Genomic DNA, 21739 nt, shown 5'->3' with positions numbered 1-21739 from the left:
AAAATTAAGTTTCAGGACGGCCCGGTGGCGCACTGGAGAGCGCGCCGCTTGGGAGTGCGGCGGCGCTCCTGCCGAGGGTTCGGATCCCATGTGGAGACCGGTTCCCTCTCACTGGCTGAGCGCGGTGCGGACGCAACACCGAGGGTTGCGATCCCGTTGCCGGTCAGTAAAAAAAGACAAAAAGGAAAAAAAAAAGAAAAAAAATTAAGTTTCATGTGTTTGTGAATTCTTTTCAAACACATTTACTCACATAAGTAGCTCAGATAAATATTTGAAAATAAATCCATCTGTCTGTGATTTCATAATGGACTAAAATATTTACAAATGAGAGTTTAACAGTTGCTAAAGCAAGAATTCCTATGAAATTATAAATTACTCCTGATGATCTTATATAGACTATACAGAGGGCAGAATTCAAATGTTTCAATAATCATTCAGAAAACTTGAAAATCATGACCACCAATATGGGCTGCATTTTAGAAAACTGTGTTTAAATGAATTCATTGACTGAATGATAGTTTAATTCCACTCTGGAAGCAGAAACATACTTTTTGTGTGCATGGAAAGAGGCATATGTAAAACTCTTTCCTTCATATTCAGCAAAAAATGTACTTTCTTCCAAAATGATGTGATAGACTTCGTTCCCCGAGCATCTACCATACATCTTCTGCCATTGTTCTGGTGATTGCTGGCCTTCTCTGCAACAAAAGCACACACACATACACACACACACACAAAGAAAAACACAATGAATGTGGTTAAAAACCAGTTGTTGTCATACAACTGTTTCCCATCTGTAAGAACTGGCAAGCATAATTTAAGAAGTATCTGCATGGTACTCTGAACTCTGAATGATGATACGCAAGAGTCCCTACAAAAGTTTTGAAATTAGCACTATATGTTATAAGCTTTAGAAATGCCAGATTCCTAGAAGTGGGGTTTTTTTTTTTTTCATGATCCAGCTAATGAAAGCATTTACTCTGACCATGAATCAGTGAGATACAACATCTGATTTTTAGCCTCTCTTTATGTACGAGTGTGCTGTAATGCACATCCTATATATAATACGTATGTTATAGACTCCATAATATGGCCAGCTTTATCTCATATATGACACCTGCTCTGCGTCTGCAGATATTTTATTTGTATTTAAAATTATAAACATATCTGTTTCAATTTATCAATTTGATATTATAGAAAATGTATTCTTCATTTCTGTACATATCATAGCAATGGCTTTCTTCCACTTGTGTAGCAGTTAAGGAAAGACAATTTGTAATAACAGTAAGGGTCTCTGCAGTGGAGCGAATGTTGTGTGCCCCCCAAATGCATATGTTGAAACCCTAATCCCAATGGGTGGCATTTGGAAGTGGGGTCTTAGAGAGGTAATTAGGTTATGACGGTGGACCCCTTATTTAAAATAAGCCAAAGAGCTAACTACCTCTTTTTCTACCATAAGACATGACAACAAGGAGTCAGCAGTCCAGAGGTGGGACCCTCACCAGGACCCTACCATGCTGGCACCTAGGTCTCAGGCCACTAGGCTCTAGGACTGTGAGAAATTAATTTCTGTTGTTTCTATATCACCCAGTGTATGGTAATTTGTAATAGCATCCTGAGCTAACAACGACAGTCTCCATTAGAGATTCTCGAAAGTATTTTAAAAAGAAAATACGTTTACCATGTTTCTTTTGTTCTGGAATGTTCTCCTTTGGCCCTCCTAACTAAGTGGTCTTAGAAAAATATTAAAAATTCAATTTATGAGAAATTCATAATGAAGATATAAATATCTCTTTTGCCCCATTTTTTAACAATAAATTCATTTACTTTTGCTGAATAAAGCTTATGAACTTTACAAGTATAAGAAATAGACATCCTAGAAGAAAAACGATAAATATACAAAAATCAAAATATTTCATCATAATCTGTATGGGTTCGTAATGGATGAAAGCAGATGACAAGTTCTAGCTACCATGTTTAGGATTTTAAAAGCCATTTTAAACTCTGAATATTGTCCAAAGTATTACTAGAGAGATAACATATATATCAACATTTTCAAAGTGTCAGGAAGTTAAAAAAATCATATATTCTCAAGGCATGTTCCACTTGCTCCTCAGTCCTTCTTATGCTTCTGATTGTCTCATCTGAATCCCAACTCTGCAATCTTCGGTGAGTTATTTAACTTCTCAGCAATTCTTATCTCTTCTGTGAAAAACAGTGTCAGCTTCATTGGGTTAAATATAATGAACTAACACAAAGAAATCATTTAAGAGACTGGAATCACAGAAAGCACTCAGTACATGTTAGCTGCCACTCTTATTTTACTGTTGTATCTTCCTCGTTGCTAAATTCTGGAGCCACTTTCAATATGCCCCGTCAACCTATTGAACAATAAATGCTTCTAAAACCTCACCTCTTCTTCCATAATGTTAATATATTTTTCAAAATAGAAAAACAAAATAAAACAAAACACTTTTGACAAAACACAATTGAATGCACATTGGCTATGTCTAACTATGTCCTAATAATGATCGTCCCCGGTGCAGGAAACTTCCTTTGGCAAACAAAAATAAAGTTATCTTTGTTGTGTACTGCGTTACTCTTTGGCAAGATGGAACTTGGCAAAAACAGAAGCCATCTTAAGGGCTGGAACTGTAAGAAAAGGCGCCAGTAATTCATCACGGTTTGTTTGAGACCCAAAGGCAGCACGGGACAAATGACTGTCATGCAAGGGCACTAAAAGCTATTCAAGAGAATCATAAATCCAATTCCAGGAACTGAAGTAGGAATACAATGAGGTAACTTGAAAGGGAACAGAAATGAATGGGGTCCCACAAGAACAGTTCAGATGAATTTCCTTAAATCATTTGCTTGCTGTCTCGCTATTTTATATTGGCACATTTCACCTCAGAAAGCATTGTTTTTTCAGCATTTTGTTTCGTTAGGATTTCTACAAAAGTTTCTCATAGGTAATAAGGCATTTTTCCTGTAAGAGACTTTCATTTGTCTTCAAATTCCCATCTTACCCAAATTGTCTATTTTTCTTATTATCTCCCTTTTTCGTATCTGGGTAGAATTAATACAAGGTTGTTTTTGAATGACAGGGAAATAACCACATAAATAAATAGATAATATATTTCCAAACTTTTTATGCAAGAAAACCCTTTAGATCTATCACTCGAGTGTCCCTTGAACTCATCTATTTGTTTATCCCTTTCTCTCTAGCATCAATTCTTACACTTTTAAAACAGTCCTAAATCACCTCCTTGCCTCCAGTGAATGCCCTTACAATCCATTTATTGTGCTGGAACAAGAGCAAATTTCACAATCTCAAATCACCTCATGTTGCTCTTCCATTAAAAATGTTGATAGGGCTTCCTCTTTTCATTTTATAAGGTTTTTTTTTCAAATCATCATTACAAGGCCCTCCTGACCTATTCTGACTGTCTTTCAGTTTTCCTGTATTACTTCTGTCTTCTTATGCTCATGCGCTCTAGCCATAAACAGTCTCTAATTTTCCCTGAACAAGAGGCTCTCTGTATCTAGGCTTTTTCACAGCGCTGTTTCCTCTGTCCCCGATGGCCCACTCATTCCTTGACCCTCAGCTTAATCATGACTTCCTCAGCTCTGCAGTAGTGCACTTCCTCTTTCATAATACTATAATATTAAATTGTATTAATCAATTCGTAGTGTCTTGCTTCCCTGTGAAATAAGTTCCATGAGGAAAGGGGTCATGTCTTATTTACCACTGCATCCCCAAGATGTGACATCCATTCTGACACAGAGTACATGCTTAATAAGTGTTTTGTTAAACGAACAAAGAATAATCTAACAACGTTCTTCATGCTCAATTATGAAATGTGCTGCTTTTCTAATGATATAATTCCTTCCTCCTTTACCAGAATAATTTTTTTAGATCTAACAAATTACTTTACCTATGATGAATTTGCCATTAGAATTAAGGTTAAAAAAAATCCTCACTGAGTTTCATAATCATTAATGGACATAAAATGAAGTTAACATTATACCAACTGAATGTTATAATTAGGTAAGAACAGCAGTGGTAAAAGCACAAAAGATATTTGGGGCAAAAATCACAGAATGGAACGCTTAGTGAAAATTATGAAAAGCCATTTAATGAAGACTTAAGATGTGTTCACACCAATCAAACAAATATTTGGGGAAAATAATTGGCTTCTGTATTAACTTACTGTTAAGCTTGAAGTATACACTAACCTGTAATAAAGTACAGTCTTTTGTCTATCTCATACCCTTATGAGGCCGTTCTACCATATTGACTGAAAACTGAATAGCAAAGAATCCTTCCTCTTCAGGTTTATGTCCACTTTCATTTTAAAATAATTGAAAGCTACAGCTGTTTGTAAAGATGTTAATAGGATAATAAAGAAAAAAGGGTAGGAATATGAAAATAAAATATTCTAATAAGAAAATAAATGGTTTACACAATAACAGTATATGCTTGATATTTGAAAGAATCCCATAGTCTGTATTTCCCCTGAATAAAGGAGCATATTCAGCCTTCATGCACCCAGTACCATAGTCATGACAGCCTTAGAAAAACTTTGATGGGACATCCTAGAAGGAAAAGAAGCTTGTGTCTGTTATTCTCTGCATTTTAGACCCTAACCAAATTTCTTAGTAAGAAAAAATGTAAAAGAAAAAAAATTGTAAAGAAAAAAAAAGGTGATAAAAAATTGCTTAGGAGAAAGGAAAAAAGAAAAAGTTTAGTGAAGTAAATAAATTACAAACTCCACGTCAAGGCTTTGCAGGCTCCAGCCATGCAATTTCGAATCTCTCGTTCCTGTCTTGTAATGATGTTTTGGGCAGATCTGATTTCTGTCCGATGTGTTCAAGTTCCATTCAAATGAAGCTGGCCCATCTGATTTGAATCTCCAGTCTTACCATCTCAGGCTTGTTCTGTCTGGGCTGTTGCCACTCTCTGGAGTAACTTTAATTATCATCAATGTTCTTTATGAAGAAGATGACCAAGTGCTGGCTATCCCAGAGACATGAAAATGCTCTGTGTGAAGTCAGGGGTGAGCCTCGGTATATCACTGGTGAGCGAGAAACTCTTCTACTTTTCCTCAGCTTATGTCCTAGAGGTGCGTGCTATAGACTCTAGCTTCTTGGCTTTCTTTCCCTTGTGGGACAGAAGGGGTAGTAGAAAGAGAGCTCAAATCTTTTCCAAGTCATCCACTGAGCTGCAGGAAACGCGTGCACAGGACTGCGGGCTGCTCTGCAGCTCTCTCTGCTCCCTGCCCTGCCATCTCTCTCTCATTTTTCCTTATGTTCGAATAATCACAGAAAACCACCTCGGCAGATGTTTAACGAGGGAGTGAGATGCTCGTTCCACTTCTGGCAGACATCTTATTCTCCATGAGAAACCGGTAATTTTTTGAACCGCATCTTACTCGGCCAGGCCAGGGGTGGATGCACATGCACTGTGCCCCTCTACTTGTGCCTCTCTTTTGATTGTCTCTTATTACAGAAAATGGTATATCTGACTTTTCTTCATACTTAGTTTGGGTTATAATTGCCAGTCTTGGAACAACATGACAGTCCCTCTCAACACAGTAGATATCGTTTTTTAAAAAAAAGCATGATTGCTCTATTCTGCTAATTGTTCCCAAGTTAGAAATATCATTTCTTCTAGGTAACTATTGGAGCGTACATAAATTAATGTCAACAACCGATTTTATTTTTCTTTCACGCACAAGTTGCACAGTCCTCATTAGTCCATGATCCCATCTTCAAGGCAAATGAATATTTATTGCCAGAGAGCAAATTAACTCACATACAGTCTCCTGTGCTTCGTACCATCAGCCAAGTGGAACAAGGGCTGGACTTTGGTCTGCTCTTTGCAGAAATGTATTTTAATACAGACTTCTGAAAGCAGTAAAAGAATGTTACATACCTTTGGTTTGAAACGTTTCCCCACGTCAAATTTACCCAAAGAAAGACATAAAGGATTTAAGTAAAATTTTCTGTTCCAGATACAATATGTTGAAACCTTATTATAATACACACTCTGTTCTTATACTACCCTGCTCAATAATGTAGTTTGCATTTAAAAAAATAGCACAAAAACTTATTCTAATGACAGCGTTTAATTTTTTTATGAAGCTGTATTTTTTGTGAAACTCAGACTAATAAACGTTAGAAAGTAAAACTTGTTTTTTAACTTTCATATTCTTTTATGCATATAAGAACACCATCACACTAAGGTAAACTAAAGAGCAACCTTGGAGTTGAGAGACACTGCCTTTAAACCTATAAAATGTGGTCATTAGTGAGAATAACTACAGTTCCTCTTTCACAGCATTGTATTTCTTGTTTTAAACACCTTTGCATTGTAATCGTTGGATTTAGTTTGCTAGTACATTCTATTCTCTTCAGTTCAAAATAATGTAGTTAAATATATGCTAAATAATCAGTTTCAGATTTACCAAATTGACAGAAATTGTCATACTAGTTGCTTTTACATACTTATTTTTATTATCAAACTAAGTTATTTTCACATCAATGGGAATAACAAGCACCTTGTCATAAGATATCTCTGATATAAAATCCATTCTAAACTATCTAATAAATGGCTTCACATATAACAGTGAAAATTTTTGCCTTAGGACAAAAGATACCATTAGTTTACACTTGAATAAAGTAAATAAGTTAAATGAGTTAATTTAAAAAATCTTTACTAATGTTCTATTTTTAAAAAGATAAGAAGTTTATTTATTCACTCATTATTTTGATTGAAAGCACATTTTAACAATTTCTAAAACAAAGGACCAAAATATTTATCAGCACCACACTCTCCCGAGTGAGCCACAGGCCGGCCCAGGACCAAAATATTTAAATCTAAATAAAATTAATGCACTTGATGTGGTTCCCTACTTTATGGAAATAATTTCAGCTTTGTTCCAGTTAGTTGTTTATATAGTTCACAGGGGATGCTTTTCTGCAAACACACATGAATTACACTAACTCATGATGATCTCAAATTTTGCTAAATGTTTACGTAGTGTAATGATAAAAAAAATTGAAAAGAAGGAAAAATAGAATATTTAAATGGTATTACAATTTTGCCTTTACTATCAGTGTTAGGAATCTGTAGTTTAATCACTGTAGGTCAAAGAAATAATTTTGACAAACTGTAGCCTGTGTCACTGGAAACATGATTATAATTTATGGGATGGAGGGTATATCTGGGTACACAGAAGCTTCCAAAACAGGTGAAGTTACAAAATAAATAGATAACACATAGTTTTGTATGAACATTTATTCTTGCTAGTCTCCAGATAGAACTGACTGTACAGATGCAGGATTATCTTATCTAGAAGGAAAAGTATTAGAGAACACTAGACAGAAAAAGTAATAAAACACAAGAATGAAACACTTCAGTCTACTAGGAAGAAGCTTAATGCATTCTTCTTCTTGAATAGCAGAACTTCCCGGCTTTTAATGTCATCAGACATCAAAATACATATCTGAGTTTTAAGATTAAAAGCGCAGACACAATATAGAGCATGACAATTAATTTTCTACCACTAGATGGAACTGCAAAGCTGTTTGCTATTCTCAGTATAAGAAAAATTGCTGTTGCAAGTGGAGAGAGAGAGACATGCTACCTAGTTTGCAAGCATTATTAAAAGTGAACATAAACAATAACCAGCATTTTGAAAGGTATTTATTTAAGATAGAGGTTTAAATAAAGAGCTCAAAAGTTAAATTTGAAAGGTTCATCAAACATGAAGGTGGCCCCAAATCACTGCCCTTAAAAGTTGGTTTCTCCTTCAATAACTCCAGTGTGGTTTATTTGAAGTGCCCATTGAATTCCTGTTAATTATTGTCCCCCCTTCGAAAAAAATCCCAAAATTCTGTTAAAACTTTTCATCTACTTTTTAAACTGTCATGTAAGAAACCAAAATCATTTGCCATAATGAAACTGGGTTCTCTGCTCTTTAACTCTGTCATTAAATTAAGCCGTATCTCACTGATTTTAAACTGTTCTATTTCAGCATTAATAAAATTTTATATCTAAAATGTACGTTCCTCCCTCTCTCTCAGATCAGCACCTGCTTGCTTATGGAATACCATATACTGAGCTTCTGTTCAACTGCTTTATGCCCTTGTGCACTTACAGTATATTGCTATATGAGGGGTCTTCAAGAAGTTCACGGAAAGATTGTATTAACGTTCAATTCCATTTTTCCGTGAACTTCTTGAAGTATACGTGTATCTGTACCTCTAGTTTAGAACATCATAGGAAATTTTCCAGGGAAGTTATTAATATTAATTTGTATGTCTTCCTTCAAAAAATGTCTGTTCAGCTCCTTTGCCCACTTTTTAAATTGGGTTGTTTTTTTACTGTGTAGTTGTTTGAGTTCCTTGCATATTCTGGATAATACTCCCTGTCAGATGTATAGTTTGCAAATATTTTCTCTCATTCTATAGGTTATCTTTTCACTCTGTTGTTTCCTTTGCTGTGCAGAAGCTTTTTATTTTGATATAATCCTATCTATTTATTTTTTCTTTTGTTGTTTGTGCTTTTGGGGTCCTATTCATAAAGTCTTTGCCCAGTCCTATTTCCTGAAGTTTTTCCCCTATGTTTTTCTTTAGAAGTTTTATAATTTCAGGTCTTATACTTGAGTTGTTAGTCCATTTTGAGTTGATTTTGTTATATGGCGAGAGTTTTATTCTTCTACACACGGAAATCCAATTTTCCCAGCAGCATTTATTGAAGAAGCAGTCTTTTCCCCAATGTATATTCTTGTTGCTTTTGTCAAAGATCAGTTGGTTGTAGGTCTGTGAGTGGATTTCCATGTTCTCTATGCTGTTCCATTGGTCTGAATGTCTATTTTTATGCCAGTGCCATGCTGTTTTGTTTACTTTAGCTTGGTTGAGTTACGTCTGCAGCTTTATTTTTTTTTGCTCAGGATTGCTCTGGATATTTAAGGTCTTCTATTGTTCATATGAATGTTAGAATTGTTTTTTCTATTTTCTGTGAAGAATGTCATTGGTATTTTGATGTGAATTGCATTGAATCTGTAGATTACTTTGGGTAGTACGGACATTCTCACAATGTTGATTCTTCCAATCCAATAGCATGGAATATCTGTCCATCATTTGTCATCTTCTTTAATTTCTTTCTTTCAGTCATGATTTGTAGTTCTCATTGTAGAGATCTTTCACCTCCTTGGTTAAATTGATTCCTAGGTATTTCATTTTTTTTTTAACTATTGTAAATGGGCTTATTTTCTTGATTTCTTTTTCTGCTAACCCAGTATCACCTTGATACCAAAACCAGACAAAGATACAGCAAAAAAAGAAAATTACAAGCCAATATCTTTGATGAACAGAGATGCTAAAAATTCTCAATAAAATACTAGGAATCAGAATACAGCAACACATCAGAAAAATTATACAACATTTTTTTTTTAACTATTGTAAATGGGCTTATTTTCTTGATTTCTTTTTCTGCTAACCCAGTATCACCTTGATACCAAAACCAGACAAAGATACAGCAAAAAAAGAAAATTACAAGCCAATATCTTTGATGAACAGAGATGCTAAAATTCTCAATAAAATACTAGGAATCAGAATACAGCAACACATCAGAAAAATTATACAATGTGATCAAGTGGGATTCATCCCAGGGAGACGATGATGGTTTAACATATGCAAGTCAATAAATGTTACATATCACATAGACAAAATCAAGGTAAAAACCCAAATGATTATCTCAATAGTTGCCAAAAATAATTTGGCAAAACTTAACATACCTGCATGATACTCTCAGCAAATTAGGTATAGAAGAGAAGTATCTCAACACAGTAAAAGCGATATACTACAAACCCACCACCAATATCAGCCTAACTGGTGAAAAGCTGAAAGCCTTTGCCTTAAAAACAGGAACAAGGCAAAGATGCCCACTATTACCATTCCTATTTAACATAGTGTTAGAAATGCTAGCAAGAGCAATCAGGCAAGAGAAAGAAATAAAAGGCATCTATCAGCACTGCACTCTCCCGAGTGAGCCACGGGCCAGCCCCTATAAAAGGCATCTAGATTGGAAAAGTCAAAGTCAAACTGTCCCTGTTTTGCAGTTGGCATGATCCTATATATAGAAAAACTTAAAGACTGTACCAAAAAACTCTTAGAGCTGATTAAAAATTTCAGTAATGTTGCAGGATACAAAATCAACACCCAAAAATCGATAGCATTTTTATTCTCCTATAAGCAATGTTTAAATTGTGTGCTGTCCTTTGCTGACCACAAATCAGACCAATAGTCTATTCATCAGTCTGATAATAGACTATTGGTCTTATTTCTAATCATGATGTTCTCATGTTTGTATTTTCCAAACTCCTAATACAGTGTCTTGCACTGTATTAATGCATGTGATTATTATTTGCAGAATAAATGACCAAACCAAAACAATATTTCAACTCTCGATTGAATGTTATTTTTACCATTTTACCTCATTCATAGCTTAAATTTTTACCAAAGATAATTTAAAAAATGCTTCCAAATCCTAAGCTTAATTCAAAGAGTTCTAAGGTTTATCTTACTAATATGTTATTAAACAGGTATTATCTATTGACCTCCTTCTGTGAAATATGAGAGAAAAAATTTATTTCACAATGGATTCCCCCAGAGATGCTCATATAATCATATTGCTCTTAAAAAATTCCTCTTTTGTAGTGCTCTGCAATTTCAGTGTCTGTAGAACAAGTTTAGTAAAGTAAATATATGAATCAGGTCAGATGTAAGACAATAAGGAGTTTTCATACTTGAGGTGACTTGGATGTTGCATGTCCACTGTAAGGCAAAGTCAAAGAAAACAAAAAAATGTTTATACCATATTGGTAGCCAAATAAAACCTATCTACTAGCAGAATTTGGTTCCATGGTTGTTAAGTCTCAACCTCAGATCTACTTATTACTTTTTAACTTAATATACTTAAAATGCTATTGCACTAACTTTAGATGTAATCTTGATTTTCCATTTTGTAAGCTAAGAATGAAATTTGCCCCCCTCTTCCCTTCCACTTCTTCTCCCTACATTTACTCCCAAGTTTTTTTATTTGTTGTATAGGTATTTTACATTGTCGAAGTTGTAAATATTTGTATTTTGTTTTCTGGCTGTAAAAAAGCCCATGGCTTCAAATTAAAAGTAGAAAACACACGAGTGGTGATTACATTATTATGATTGCTGCAGTAGAGTTCATTTTTTTAATTTCAGCAATCACTTTCTAATTTCAATAGGTCTTTACTTTCTATTTCTCCACCACAACTACTGTTCTTTATGAGTCTTCCTGAGAATAACAGTTACAATTATTTTAAGCTATTTCTCCTCCTTAATATTGAAGAGAAAATCAGCTCCTCCAGAATCATATTCAACAGAAATTGAAGTTAAGTATTCTGAAAATTAAAAACTCTATAACCAAAAAAATCTATAGCATTTTATTCCTTTGAACAATTATAACCACTCTTTTATAATCCTTCAATATTCTTCTGAACAATTAAGTATACTTATCTACTTTGCAAATATACATTTGATCTCTTTTAAATGTATTTTTATTCCCAGTGACTAAAACTCTCGTTTCCAAGCTATATATTTGATTCTCTGTTCAAATCTTAGTTTTGACTTTAAAAAAATCTGTTAATAGTGGTGAGTATAGATAAGACCCAACCTTCCCTAGAGACCCCAAACAATTCCAGTACAAATAGAAGTAGTCGTTCTTTTTCTGACTAAATCTATTCCCCTCATTTCATCCTGCATGCTGATATTATGCAAATAACAAGAGCCATATTTCAATATTTTGAGTATGAGATTTAGGGATGTTAAATGGACTCCTTTGTCCATGAATATGATTTGTTGAATGGCAGGTTTCACCTCACAGTGAGCAAGAAGGGATCAAGGTATTCAGTCCAGGGCTCCCCAAGTACCAGATTATACAGAGGGTTGGACCCCAACTTCAAATTATCTGCTAACATATACTTCAGACATTTTATTTAAATTATTTTAGAAAAAAATCTGATTTTTCCCAGTGGTAAATATCTCATTAGATTTAATTGCAGGGAAGTGGTACTGTGGTGAATGGAAGAAGGGTAACTTGTTGTTCTGTACACGGAACTTTAATTATTCTTTGCACTCTTTTTCTGGGAATCTTGCACCCAGAGCCTCACTGAGGGCTGTCACTTTGTCCAGCTGCATCATCCTCTAAACATATTCTGGGCTAAGGGTTTCACCAGAAAACATTTCTTGGGCCGAGCCCATGGTGCACTCGGGAGAGTGCGGTGCTGGGAGCGCAGCAGCACTCCCACCGCGGGTTCAAATCCTATATAGGGATGACCGGTGCGCTCACAGTGCTCACTGGCTGAGCGCAGTGCGGCCGGTCTCAAAAAGGACAAAAAAAAAAAAAAAAAAGAAAACATTCCTTTATTTATTTTCCATCTCTCAGAAATTCAATGAAATCTCTCACCCCTTCCACTTCTTTTTTTCATTGATATAAGCTTATGATTTTTTATTTCTTTGTCATAATTTCAATAGAGAATCATGATGGAGAGCAGGTACATGCATACGGTTCATAAACTACTTTGAACCAAAAGCCTAAATGAATCATCTTCAATACATCCTTTACTTCATTTATTTAGCTAATGTTTATTGAGCATCTATGTTGTGAAAAATAAAACAGAAGGTTCAAAATTACAGCCTAGTAAATAGGAAAAATAAATAAATAAATACACAAAAGGACCATGCCACATGCTCTGGCAGAATATAATATAATTCTATGTGAATTCAGAGAAGAAAGAAATCACATTAAATTGAGGAGTTTAAAAATATACATGAGGAGATGGAATTTTTGATTTAACACAATCTTTTAGGAACTCAGAAGAAATGAATTCAAGGCAGCGGGAACAGCATTTAAAAAAAGATGTAGAATGAGGAAACCACAAAGTATATTTAGGATCATGTTATTTGGAGAACATGCTATATAACAGAATCATGGGAAATAAGGATACAAAAATAAATTAGCACTAGAGAAAAGAGAGCCTTAAAGAAATAAAATGGAAATATTTAGATCTAATTTGATAATGCATGCTGGGCTATTAAAGGCGTTCTAAGCAGAGCATTACCAGACTAGAGCAGCATCCAGATTTCTCAAAATATGTTTAATAGAATATTGTTCCGGTTGATATTTTAATGAGTGTGCTTAGGAAAGCATTTCTCAGGTAGTCAAATACATTTTCGGATACACCTAATAAGATGCCTTTCTGTGGAGATTTTCAGTACACATTAGCATATATAAAAGAAAAATAAGAATAAGTTTAAGAAGTGCATCATTTTCTTTCTTGTGATTACCTCCATTAATATCTCATCTTATAGTAGTTTGGGTTTTGTTTGTTTGTTTGTTTGTTTGCCATGGAAGAAAAGGAAAAAGGACCATTAGGGATATATGAGGATACTTCAAAAAAATCTGTGGAAAAACAGAATTAAAAGGTAATAGAAATCTTTTCATGAGCTTTTTGAAAAGCCCTCTTACAGATGATATCATCTTTCTTAATTTCCATCACCAAAGAAGCAAGCTTCTGTGGAACCATCAAAACTATTTGCATAGTGGAAACAATCACAATTTGTAGATGTTTTCCAGTAGAACCCATGGTGCCCACGACCTCCACGGGTGTTATAGGCTGAAGTGCGTCCCCCCATAATTCATAGGTTGAAGCCCTAACCCCCAGTACCTCAGAATGTGACTGTACTTGGAGACAGCCCCTTTAAGGAAAGGATTAAGTTAAAATGAAATTGGTAGGATGAACCCTAATCCAATCTGACTGGTGTCCTTATAAGAGGAATTCTGGGCACACAAAAGACACCAGGGATGTAGGTGCACAGAGGAACCACTATGTGAAGACACAACGAGAATGCAGCCACCTGCAAGCAAAGGAGAGAGGTCTCAGGAGACACCAGCCATTGATCTAGAACTTCCAGACTCCAGAACTATGAGAAAATAAATTTCTGCTGTTTAAGAAAACCTGTGCATTTGTTTGTGGCAAAGTAATTGTTCGTGGCAGCCCTAGCAAATTAATACTGCAGCCAAGAAAACCCATGTAGTTTAGAGCAGATCAGTGCAAGGTGGGAACAAGTGGAAACTGTTGTGTAGTTTCTCAGTGCAGTGAAATTCACACCCTCTAGTGGAAAGGAAGGAAAGGATATAGGACAGAAATAGAAAAAAGGCTTTTCCATGTAGTCTGAGCAGCAGAAAGTTCTATATTCCTTCCCAGGCTGTAGTTAGCTGAACAGCAGCCTATGCTGAGAAATGAAGCAGGATAAAAGAATCAGTTGATGCAGGCAGGTGGGAGTCACCACGGCATCTCCCACCACTCATACATGGGCACACACATGGAGATGAGTTTAGCATAGAAGGTATCTCTGCATTTTTCATGGTCCATTAATGAGCTAATGTATAAGCCCTGAAGGTCACCTGAGGGAGCCTAAGGAGACATCAGTGATGTAACTGGACAGCCTGTCAGAGGTAACTGAGAAATAGCTGGATTCCAGTGGGGCCATTCACAAGAAAGCTCTGTGAGATAGTAAGCACAGCAGATGCGTGCCCTCAGAACAAGCATTAGCATGGAGCTGAAGGCTCACCAGTAAGCTGGCCAGAGGATGACATCAGCTGTTGTCAGCAGCTGAATAGTTGGAGGGCTACACCACCTACCTGAGCACTTATATGAGACCAAAGGCAGCATGGAACCATTTTGCAGCCAGTCACAGCCTTTGATAAAAGACGTTTCCCTGCCTTGCTGCTGTGGGAAAGTCCCTAGGTTGTTAGTGGTTTGTGACATTGAGGGTGGAAAAGAAGCCTGTTCACACTTTCAAATCCAACTGAAACCACTAAAAAGCACACAGTAATCTATTAATGGAAACAGAGGCTCAGATTTAGGAAAGTGATATCAAATAAATTTCAAGTTTTATATATGCAGTGACAATCAGCTGGTTTATAGCAATCAAACATATTAAAACTTTAAATTGTGTAAATTGTGTGTGTGTGTATTTCACTCTAAAAGGAAATCAAAGTGCCTCTCATGCTCACTGGTACTCTTTTATCCACCTACAGGAGGAGGGTAACTGAACCAGATTTGCCAGATTACAAAATACTGTCCTCAGTCACAGTTTTCTGAGTGTGAAGCTTCCAACAGAGCTAAATATAGCTCATCTGAGCATGCTCCCCCAGCCTTTCTTTCCTTTTTCTTTCTTGCAGTCAGTGTGGTATTTATAATCCCTATTACTTTTAAGAAACTTTTCCTCCTCCCACATGGCAGCTGATTCCCCTGGCCTCTGTGACAAGCTCAGGATTCAAGAGAGAAACAGTCCCCTCTGTTCCTGTACCTTCTTCCCTGCTTTCCTCCCTTGTGATCTTTCTTGGTCCTTTTGCTGGTGATAGTAGATATCATTAGATTTTCCTTTTCTCTCATCACAATGTTAAAAACTGGAGGCTCTGTGGATGCTCGGGTATAATAAGCAAGGGAGGGCTCAGAGCTAATTTTCATCTGAGGACACTGACCTAATGGTCAGAGAAACGCGGGTGGCGTCTGCGTGGTGCAGTCCAGATCCCTGCAGTCCTGCCTGGGACATGGGTTCAAGGCAGTCGGGTACAACAAAGCATTGCTTTGCCTGGCATTTGCCTTGGTTTTTCTTTCCTCAAAATATATTTTTTCTTAAAGTTTTGCCAGGAGAAGTCCTCTAGCCAAAATACTATCCAAAAACATCTAAGATGCCCTTAAATTAAGCTGATTAAATCTTGGTTTTTCTTTCCTCAAAATATATTTTTTCTTAAAGTTTTGCCAGGAGAAGTCCTCTAGTCAAAATATTATCCAAAAACATCTAAGATGCCCTTAAATTAAGCTGATTAAAAACAGACAAAATACCATTATTTTGTTTCTCCACAAACTTCTATCCACAAATATTAGCACTCATTGGGGGATCATAATTGTTACTGTTATGTTTACATAATGTTGACTTATATTTTTTCTCTTTTCATCCACGTTTATTAATTGGAATTCTTCAGTGAGAAGGAGCTATCTCTTCTCCATTTATTTATGTATTCCATTGTTAGTTTATATCAGTATGGACTCCTGGATATTTCTTTTACTTGATGGGTTAAAACGTAATATTGTCATTATTTATTTTGTTGTTCAAAGTATTCCATCTTAGCCCATTAGAAACTCCTTCTGGTTGATTCTTGTGTCATTTGGACAAGCTCTGATACTATTCTGAGCAATTCCTTACTTTCTGGTGCCACAAGATTTTCCATGCTCATCCTCTGCATTTCCCTGCCCCAGTCTTAGAATCAAACTATATTCCAAGGAACCCTGTTTCTTTTCACTGGAGAATGATGCTTAGTTATCAAGATCTGAGCATTAAGTGTGCTCATTGCTGCTGGGATGCCATTGCTTCCAGGCTCTCTCAGAGACACAGCCAGGAATTATATGCACACATACTAACAGACACACACAGACACATATCTATACTTCTGTATCTAACTATTTGTATATATATGCAACAAAAGTCATGAGTTTATACTGATTCCAATATCACCCACAGGAACTGCCCCAGATTGGAGGAGGGTAGGGGAAATAACTAAATGCAATGCAGGATCTTGGTTAGGGTTCTGGAACAAAAAATACACATTAATGGAAAAGCTGATGAAATTCAAATAAGGTTTATAACTTAGTCAATAGTACTATACCAATGTTAAGACCTCATTTTGATAATTGCAGTATGATTAAGAAAGGTGTAAGTATTAGGGGAAGCTTATATAAAATGAGTATGTTTATTTGTGCTATTTTTGCAACTTTTCTGTAAGTCTAAATTAGTACAAATAAATAGGTTTTAAAAAAAGTTAAAAACATAATGTTTAACCTAGCATTTCTCAGTCTTCCTTGAGTACATAATTTGATTTTTCAGGAAAGATACTAAAATCCATCCAAAAACATTCATTTGCCTTGGAAAACAAATATGGCAATTGCATGAAAACCAAAACCTCTCCTTACACATCACACACAAATTAATTGCACTGCATTTTGGCTTAATATGTTTTTACTGTGGTTGCAGATTTCACAAAACTATTAAGCAACCTCAGGTGAAATAATTACTTGAAAAAACCTAAAATTCACTTACAGTTTAAATGCTCATGATAGAAAGTTGAAAAAGACCACCTCTTTATAACTTTACAAACACTTTGCACTTGATTAGAGGTATAAAGCTTCGAAAGCTAAGGAAAAAAATATAAATCAGGTATTCTATTTTTTTTCTTCCATTTTTAAAGACAATTACTTTGAAAACAACAGACAAAACTTTTAGAGGTATAAAGCTTCGAAAGCTAAGGAAAAAAATATAAATCAGGTATTCTATTTTTTTTTCTTCCATTTTTAAAGACAATTACTTTGAAAACAACAGACAAAACTCAATAGTGTTTATACGTTAGTTTTCATCTCACAAAGAGCATTGCAGCAATACCCAGATCTGCTGTTTGATCCCATTGATGAAAATAAAATACTTACCCAGTAAGTTAATGAAGGGTTTCTTATGAAATAAACACTCCTGAGAAACATATTCACAAAATTGCAACCTTAAAATTTTTTTTCTCCTCAAAAATAAAAGTAGATTTGCTTTCCCTTGCTTCTAATATATGTTTAGGAATGGAGCACTGGAATTCTTATACTCGTTCATCCATTCAAAATACTTAAAATATATAATTGTATCATATGCCAATTGATTAGAATTTGAAGCCTTCTTTTATTTTTGGTCCCATAAACAAAAATAAAATTATTTCAACATATCCTTGGACTATGTGTTATCATTATCTGTATGTACTAACAACTATTATTTGCTTATAGTTATATAACTTAACCATTGCATTCTCTGATACCATCTCTTATTAATCGTTATGTATTCTGCTACATTTTCGAATAATTTTATCTCATTTAAGGCTCCTTAAATAACTTTATCTTATTTTAATTCCTTTTATAATTTGTTTCCTCCACATAAATTTCTAAACAGTAACTTAAAACACGTATCTTTTAAGGAGACAAGAGAGTTTTATACCTCCTATAACTCAGTTTGGCTTTCTTCTATAAAAATCTTCTATGGCTGAATAATATATCACTTAAGAATAGAAAGGTCCCACACTGTATGTATTTGACTTATCTTTTTCAACATATTTGATTTTAATTTCTTTAATGCTTGAGGCAGTGAATCAAAAGATGGGCCACAGGGAAGATATTTGCCATCACTGTTTCTTGCTTGGGAGCAATCTAATATGTATTTGCTTATTAATGTCACTGTTCCAAAAATATGTAAATAAAGTTACAAACACTTATTATCTTACAGCCATAAGAATGACCACATTTTGATATAGGCCCAGAAATATTCTGATTTAGACATAAAATACACGTGTGCAAGGCCTGGGACTGTTTCCACTCCATCACAAACACAGCATGATTGTTGATCTTCTGATTTTTCTTGAAAACATCTCTCCTGCCTCCCTCACAGTGTTAAATTTGACACCGAGTTGGAAGATTGGTTTTGACTTGTATAGAATCTGACTGACCTAGGTCAACAGAACCAATTGGAACACTAAAGGCCACCTACTACATTTGGTCATGGCTACATAACCTTCAGAATTAACCTGTGACTTGACTTCACCCAGTTTCATGGCTTTAAATGGTGTATATATGCTGATGACAGCCAAGTTTATATCTTTATTTATATTTTTAGTGTTGACTTCTCTTTCACCTCCAGACCTCTTACTGGAAGAATTTTTGGAAGTATAATAAGTTTATTAAACTTAACATGCCCAAAATAAGAATACTCCTTGTCTGTGGTCTTCTGTATTGTGGTAAAACACAATTCTGTTCTTCTGGTTGCTCACTCCAAAGTTTCACAATCATCCTACACTCTTCTCTTTCTGTTCTACCGCACATGCCATCAGTCAACAAGTCCCGGCAATATCTTCAAAAATATATGTAGAGGGCCGGCCCGGTGGCGCACTGCTACAGTGCGCCGCTTGGGAAGCGCGGCTGCGCTCCCGCCGAGGGTTCGGATCCCACATACAGACCGGTTCCCGCTCACTGGATGAGCGAGGGGCAGGCGCAGCGCCGAGGGTTGCGATCCCGTTGCTGGTCCCGGTCCGGTACGGGCGCGACACTGAGGGTTGCAGTCTGTTGCCGGACACGAAAAAAGACAAAAAACAAAAAAAAAAAACAAAAAACAAAAAACAAAAATATATGTAGAATCTGAGCACTTTCCATCACTTTCACATTCCCACCCTTGTACAAGACACTAAATACTCTGGCTTGGATTATTCCATAGTCTCTTAATTGGTTTCCTGTTTTTGCTCAAAAATGTTTGCTTCCCTTTAAGTCAAGTCTTAACACTACTCTGCTCAGAAACTTTCAATGATTTCTCCTCTTAAGAGTGATAGCCAACAGCCTTATAATGGCCCAGAAGACCCTACATGACCTGGCTCCCTGTTTCCTTTCAAATCTCACTTTTTACTACAATGTTACTACCTTATCCCTTCCTCTCTCTGTTCCAGCTACACTTGTCTACCTGCTCTTCCTTGAATCATCAGATGTGCTCGCATCTCAGAGTCTTTGCTTTTCCTTCTACCTAGAAGACTAGGCATATTATTATTTCAAATTGTGATTTTTCTTTATGCCCTTTACCCAACCTATCCCTCCCCAAACCTCCCCCCAACTCCACCTCATCCCCATCTCTAGTATTCTGAAAGTTAGGAATTGTTTAGGTCTTTCTTTCTTTCTCTTTCCTTTCTTTCTTCCTTCCTTCCTTCCTCCCTCCCTCCCTCCCTTCCTCTCTCCCTTCCTTCCTTCCTTCCTTCCTTAGCATTCAGTTATAAGTAAGAACATGCAGTATTTCTCTTTCCTTGTCTGGCTTATTTTACTTAACATAATTTTCTCCAGACTCATCCATGTTGCTGCAAATAGCAGAATTCTCAAAGAAGACATACAAATGACCTACTAGCTGCAAATGGCAGAATTTCATTCTATTTTATGTAGATTAGATAGATAGATAGACAGACAGATAGATAGATAGATAATGCTCAACATCACTAGTCATCAGAGAAATGCAAACCAAAACCACATTGAGATATCATCTCATCCCAGTTAGACTGGCCATTGTTACAAAGAACAAGAACAACAAATGCTGGCAAGGATGTGGGGAAAGGGGAGCCCTCCTACACTGTTGGTGGGACTGTAGATTAGCATAGCCATTGTGGAAAATAGTATGGAGGTTCCTCAAACAACTACAGATAGAACTGCCATACGATCATAGCAATCCTACTACTGGCTGTATATCCAAATGAATCGAAATCATCATGTCTCTCTCTTTTTAGTAATACTTACCCCACACATTAAACTTCAAAAGCAAACAAAAATAAATAGATAAATACATACACACACACATGCACACAGAAAACCCTCAACATTTCTGTGCATCAGAGCTTTTATCATTTTCCTTTCTCAGATTCATGAACAAACCTAATGAACTGGTCTCTGGCCAGGCTTCACTTTCTTATCACCCCCTTATTTGTTCATCATTTCTCAAAACGAGAACAGCTCTATCATCCCAAATTGTTTACTCAGAAGTTCTCAGATATCAGTGGCCTACGAATTGTTTGCTCAGTCTCCATTTATCTAAAACTACCTACATTCTTAACTATCCAGTTCTTCTTAGAAATCCTTACCATTTTTATGCCATTTTGCTATACTGTATTTGCTTTTGTTTTCTTCCATCTGTTTTCTAAAAGTAATAAATTCCCAAGGAAAAGTCTTCAGTTGTCATTTCTCCCAAATCCCCACTTCTTCTACTCTCACCTTCATGAGTCTGACGAGCACATCCCACCTCAGGAACCAAGAGCGGCAGCAACTCCCACCGTCAGTTACATCGTATTAGAAAGCAAATTTATCCAATGTCACACTCACTTTTACTTCTGCCAATCTATGTACTTTGTAATTTTCTATTGCCCAGACCCAAAGTGTAAGGAGATCATCTTCTTTTTTTCTCTTTTCTACACTCATATCGGATCTGTAAATTCTAACTTTGCAATATTTTTCTTGTCAATTCGCTATTTATTTTTTCCATTGATTATTACTGAGACCAAAAATATTACTTCTTGGATGGACTAATTAAATATTTTCATGAAAATAAATTGTAAGGGAAAGAAGAAAATGAATTGTTGAATTTTAAAAATTTTGGTAAGGATGAAATATCATCAAGATGGGTCTGTTAAATGTCTATGAAATGACCTGATTATTTGGCATTTTCCTGTTGAAATCATCAAGGTCGGTCCTTGCCCATTGCCTGCAGTAATTTTTTGTTTAAGGAATAAACTCATATACCTTTTCAACAAGACTAATAAATAAATCAAATGCTAATTTTTTTTTTCCTTTTTGTCTTTTTTTTCGTGTCCGGCAACGGATCGCAACCCTCGGTGTCGCGCCCGTACCGGACCGGGACCGGCAACGGGATTGCAACCCTCGGCGCTGCGCCCGCACCTCGCTCAGCCAGTGAGCGGGAACCAGTCTGTATGTGGGATCCGAACCCTCGGCGGGAGCGTCGCCGCGCTCCCAAGCGGCACACTGTAGCAGTGCGCCACCCGGCCGGGCCCGCCACGCCCCCTTTACTT

The 21739-nt window shown here is 36.1% G+C and overlaps 1 protein-coding gene across 1 annotated transcript in view; it reads right to left on the bottom strand.

Moving 5' to 3' along the window:
* The window catches only part of LOC103598507 (potassium channel subfamily T member 2-like), a gene marked incomplete at its 5' end in the record, with an annotated part of 230756 nt that overhangs the window by 125890 nt on the left and 83127 nt on the right, over positions 1-21739 (bottom strand). The window contains 1 exon segment of the mRNA XM_008582500.1: positions 549-698. Within this exon segment, the coding sequence (XP_008580722.1) occupies positions 549-698 (150 nt within the window).

The sequence above is a fragment of the Galeopterus variegatus genome, unplaced genomic scaffold (genome assembly GCF_000696425.1).
Source record: "Galeopterus variegatus unplaced genomic scaffold, G_variegatus-3.0.2 Scaffold2648, whole genome shotgun sequence".
NCBI lineage: Eukaryota > Metazoa > Chordata > Mammalia > Dermoptera > Cynocephalidae > Galeopterus > Galeopterus variegatus.
The sequence above is the reverse complement of the archived record's forward strand: the minus strand, read 5'-3'. Positions and strand labels throughout refer to the sequence as shown.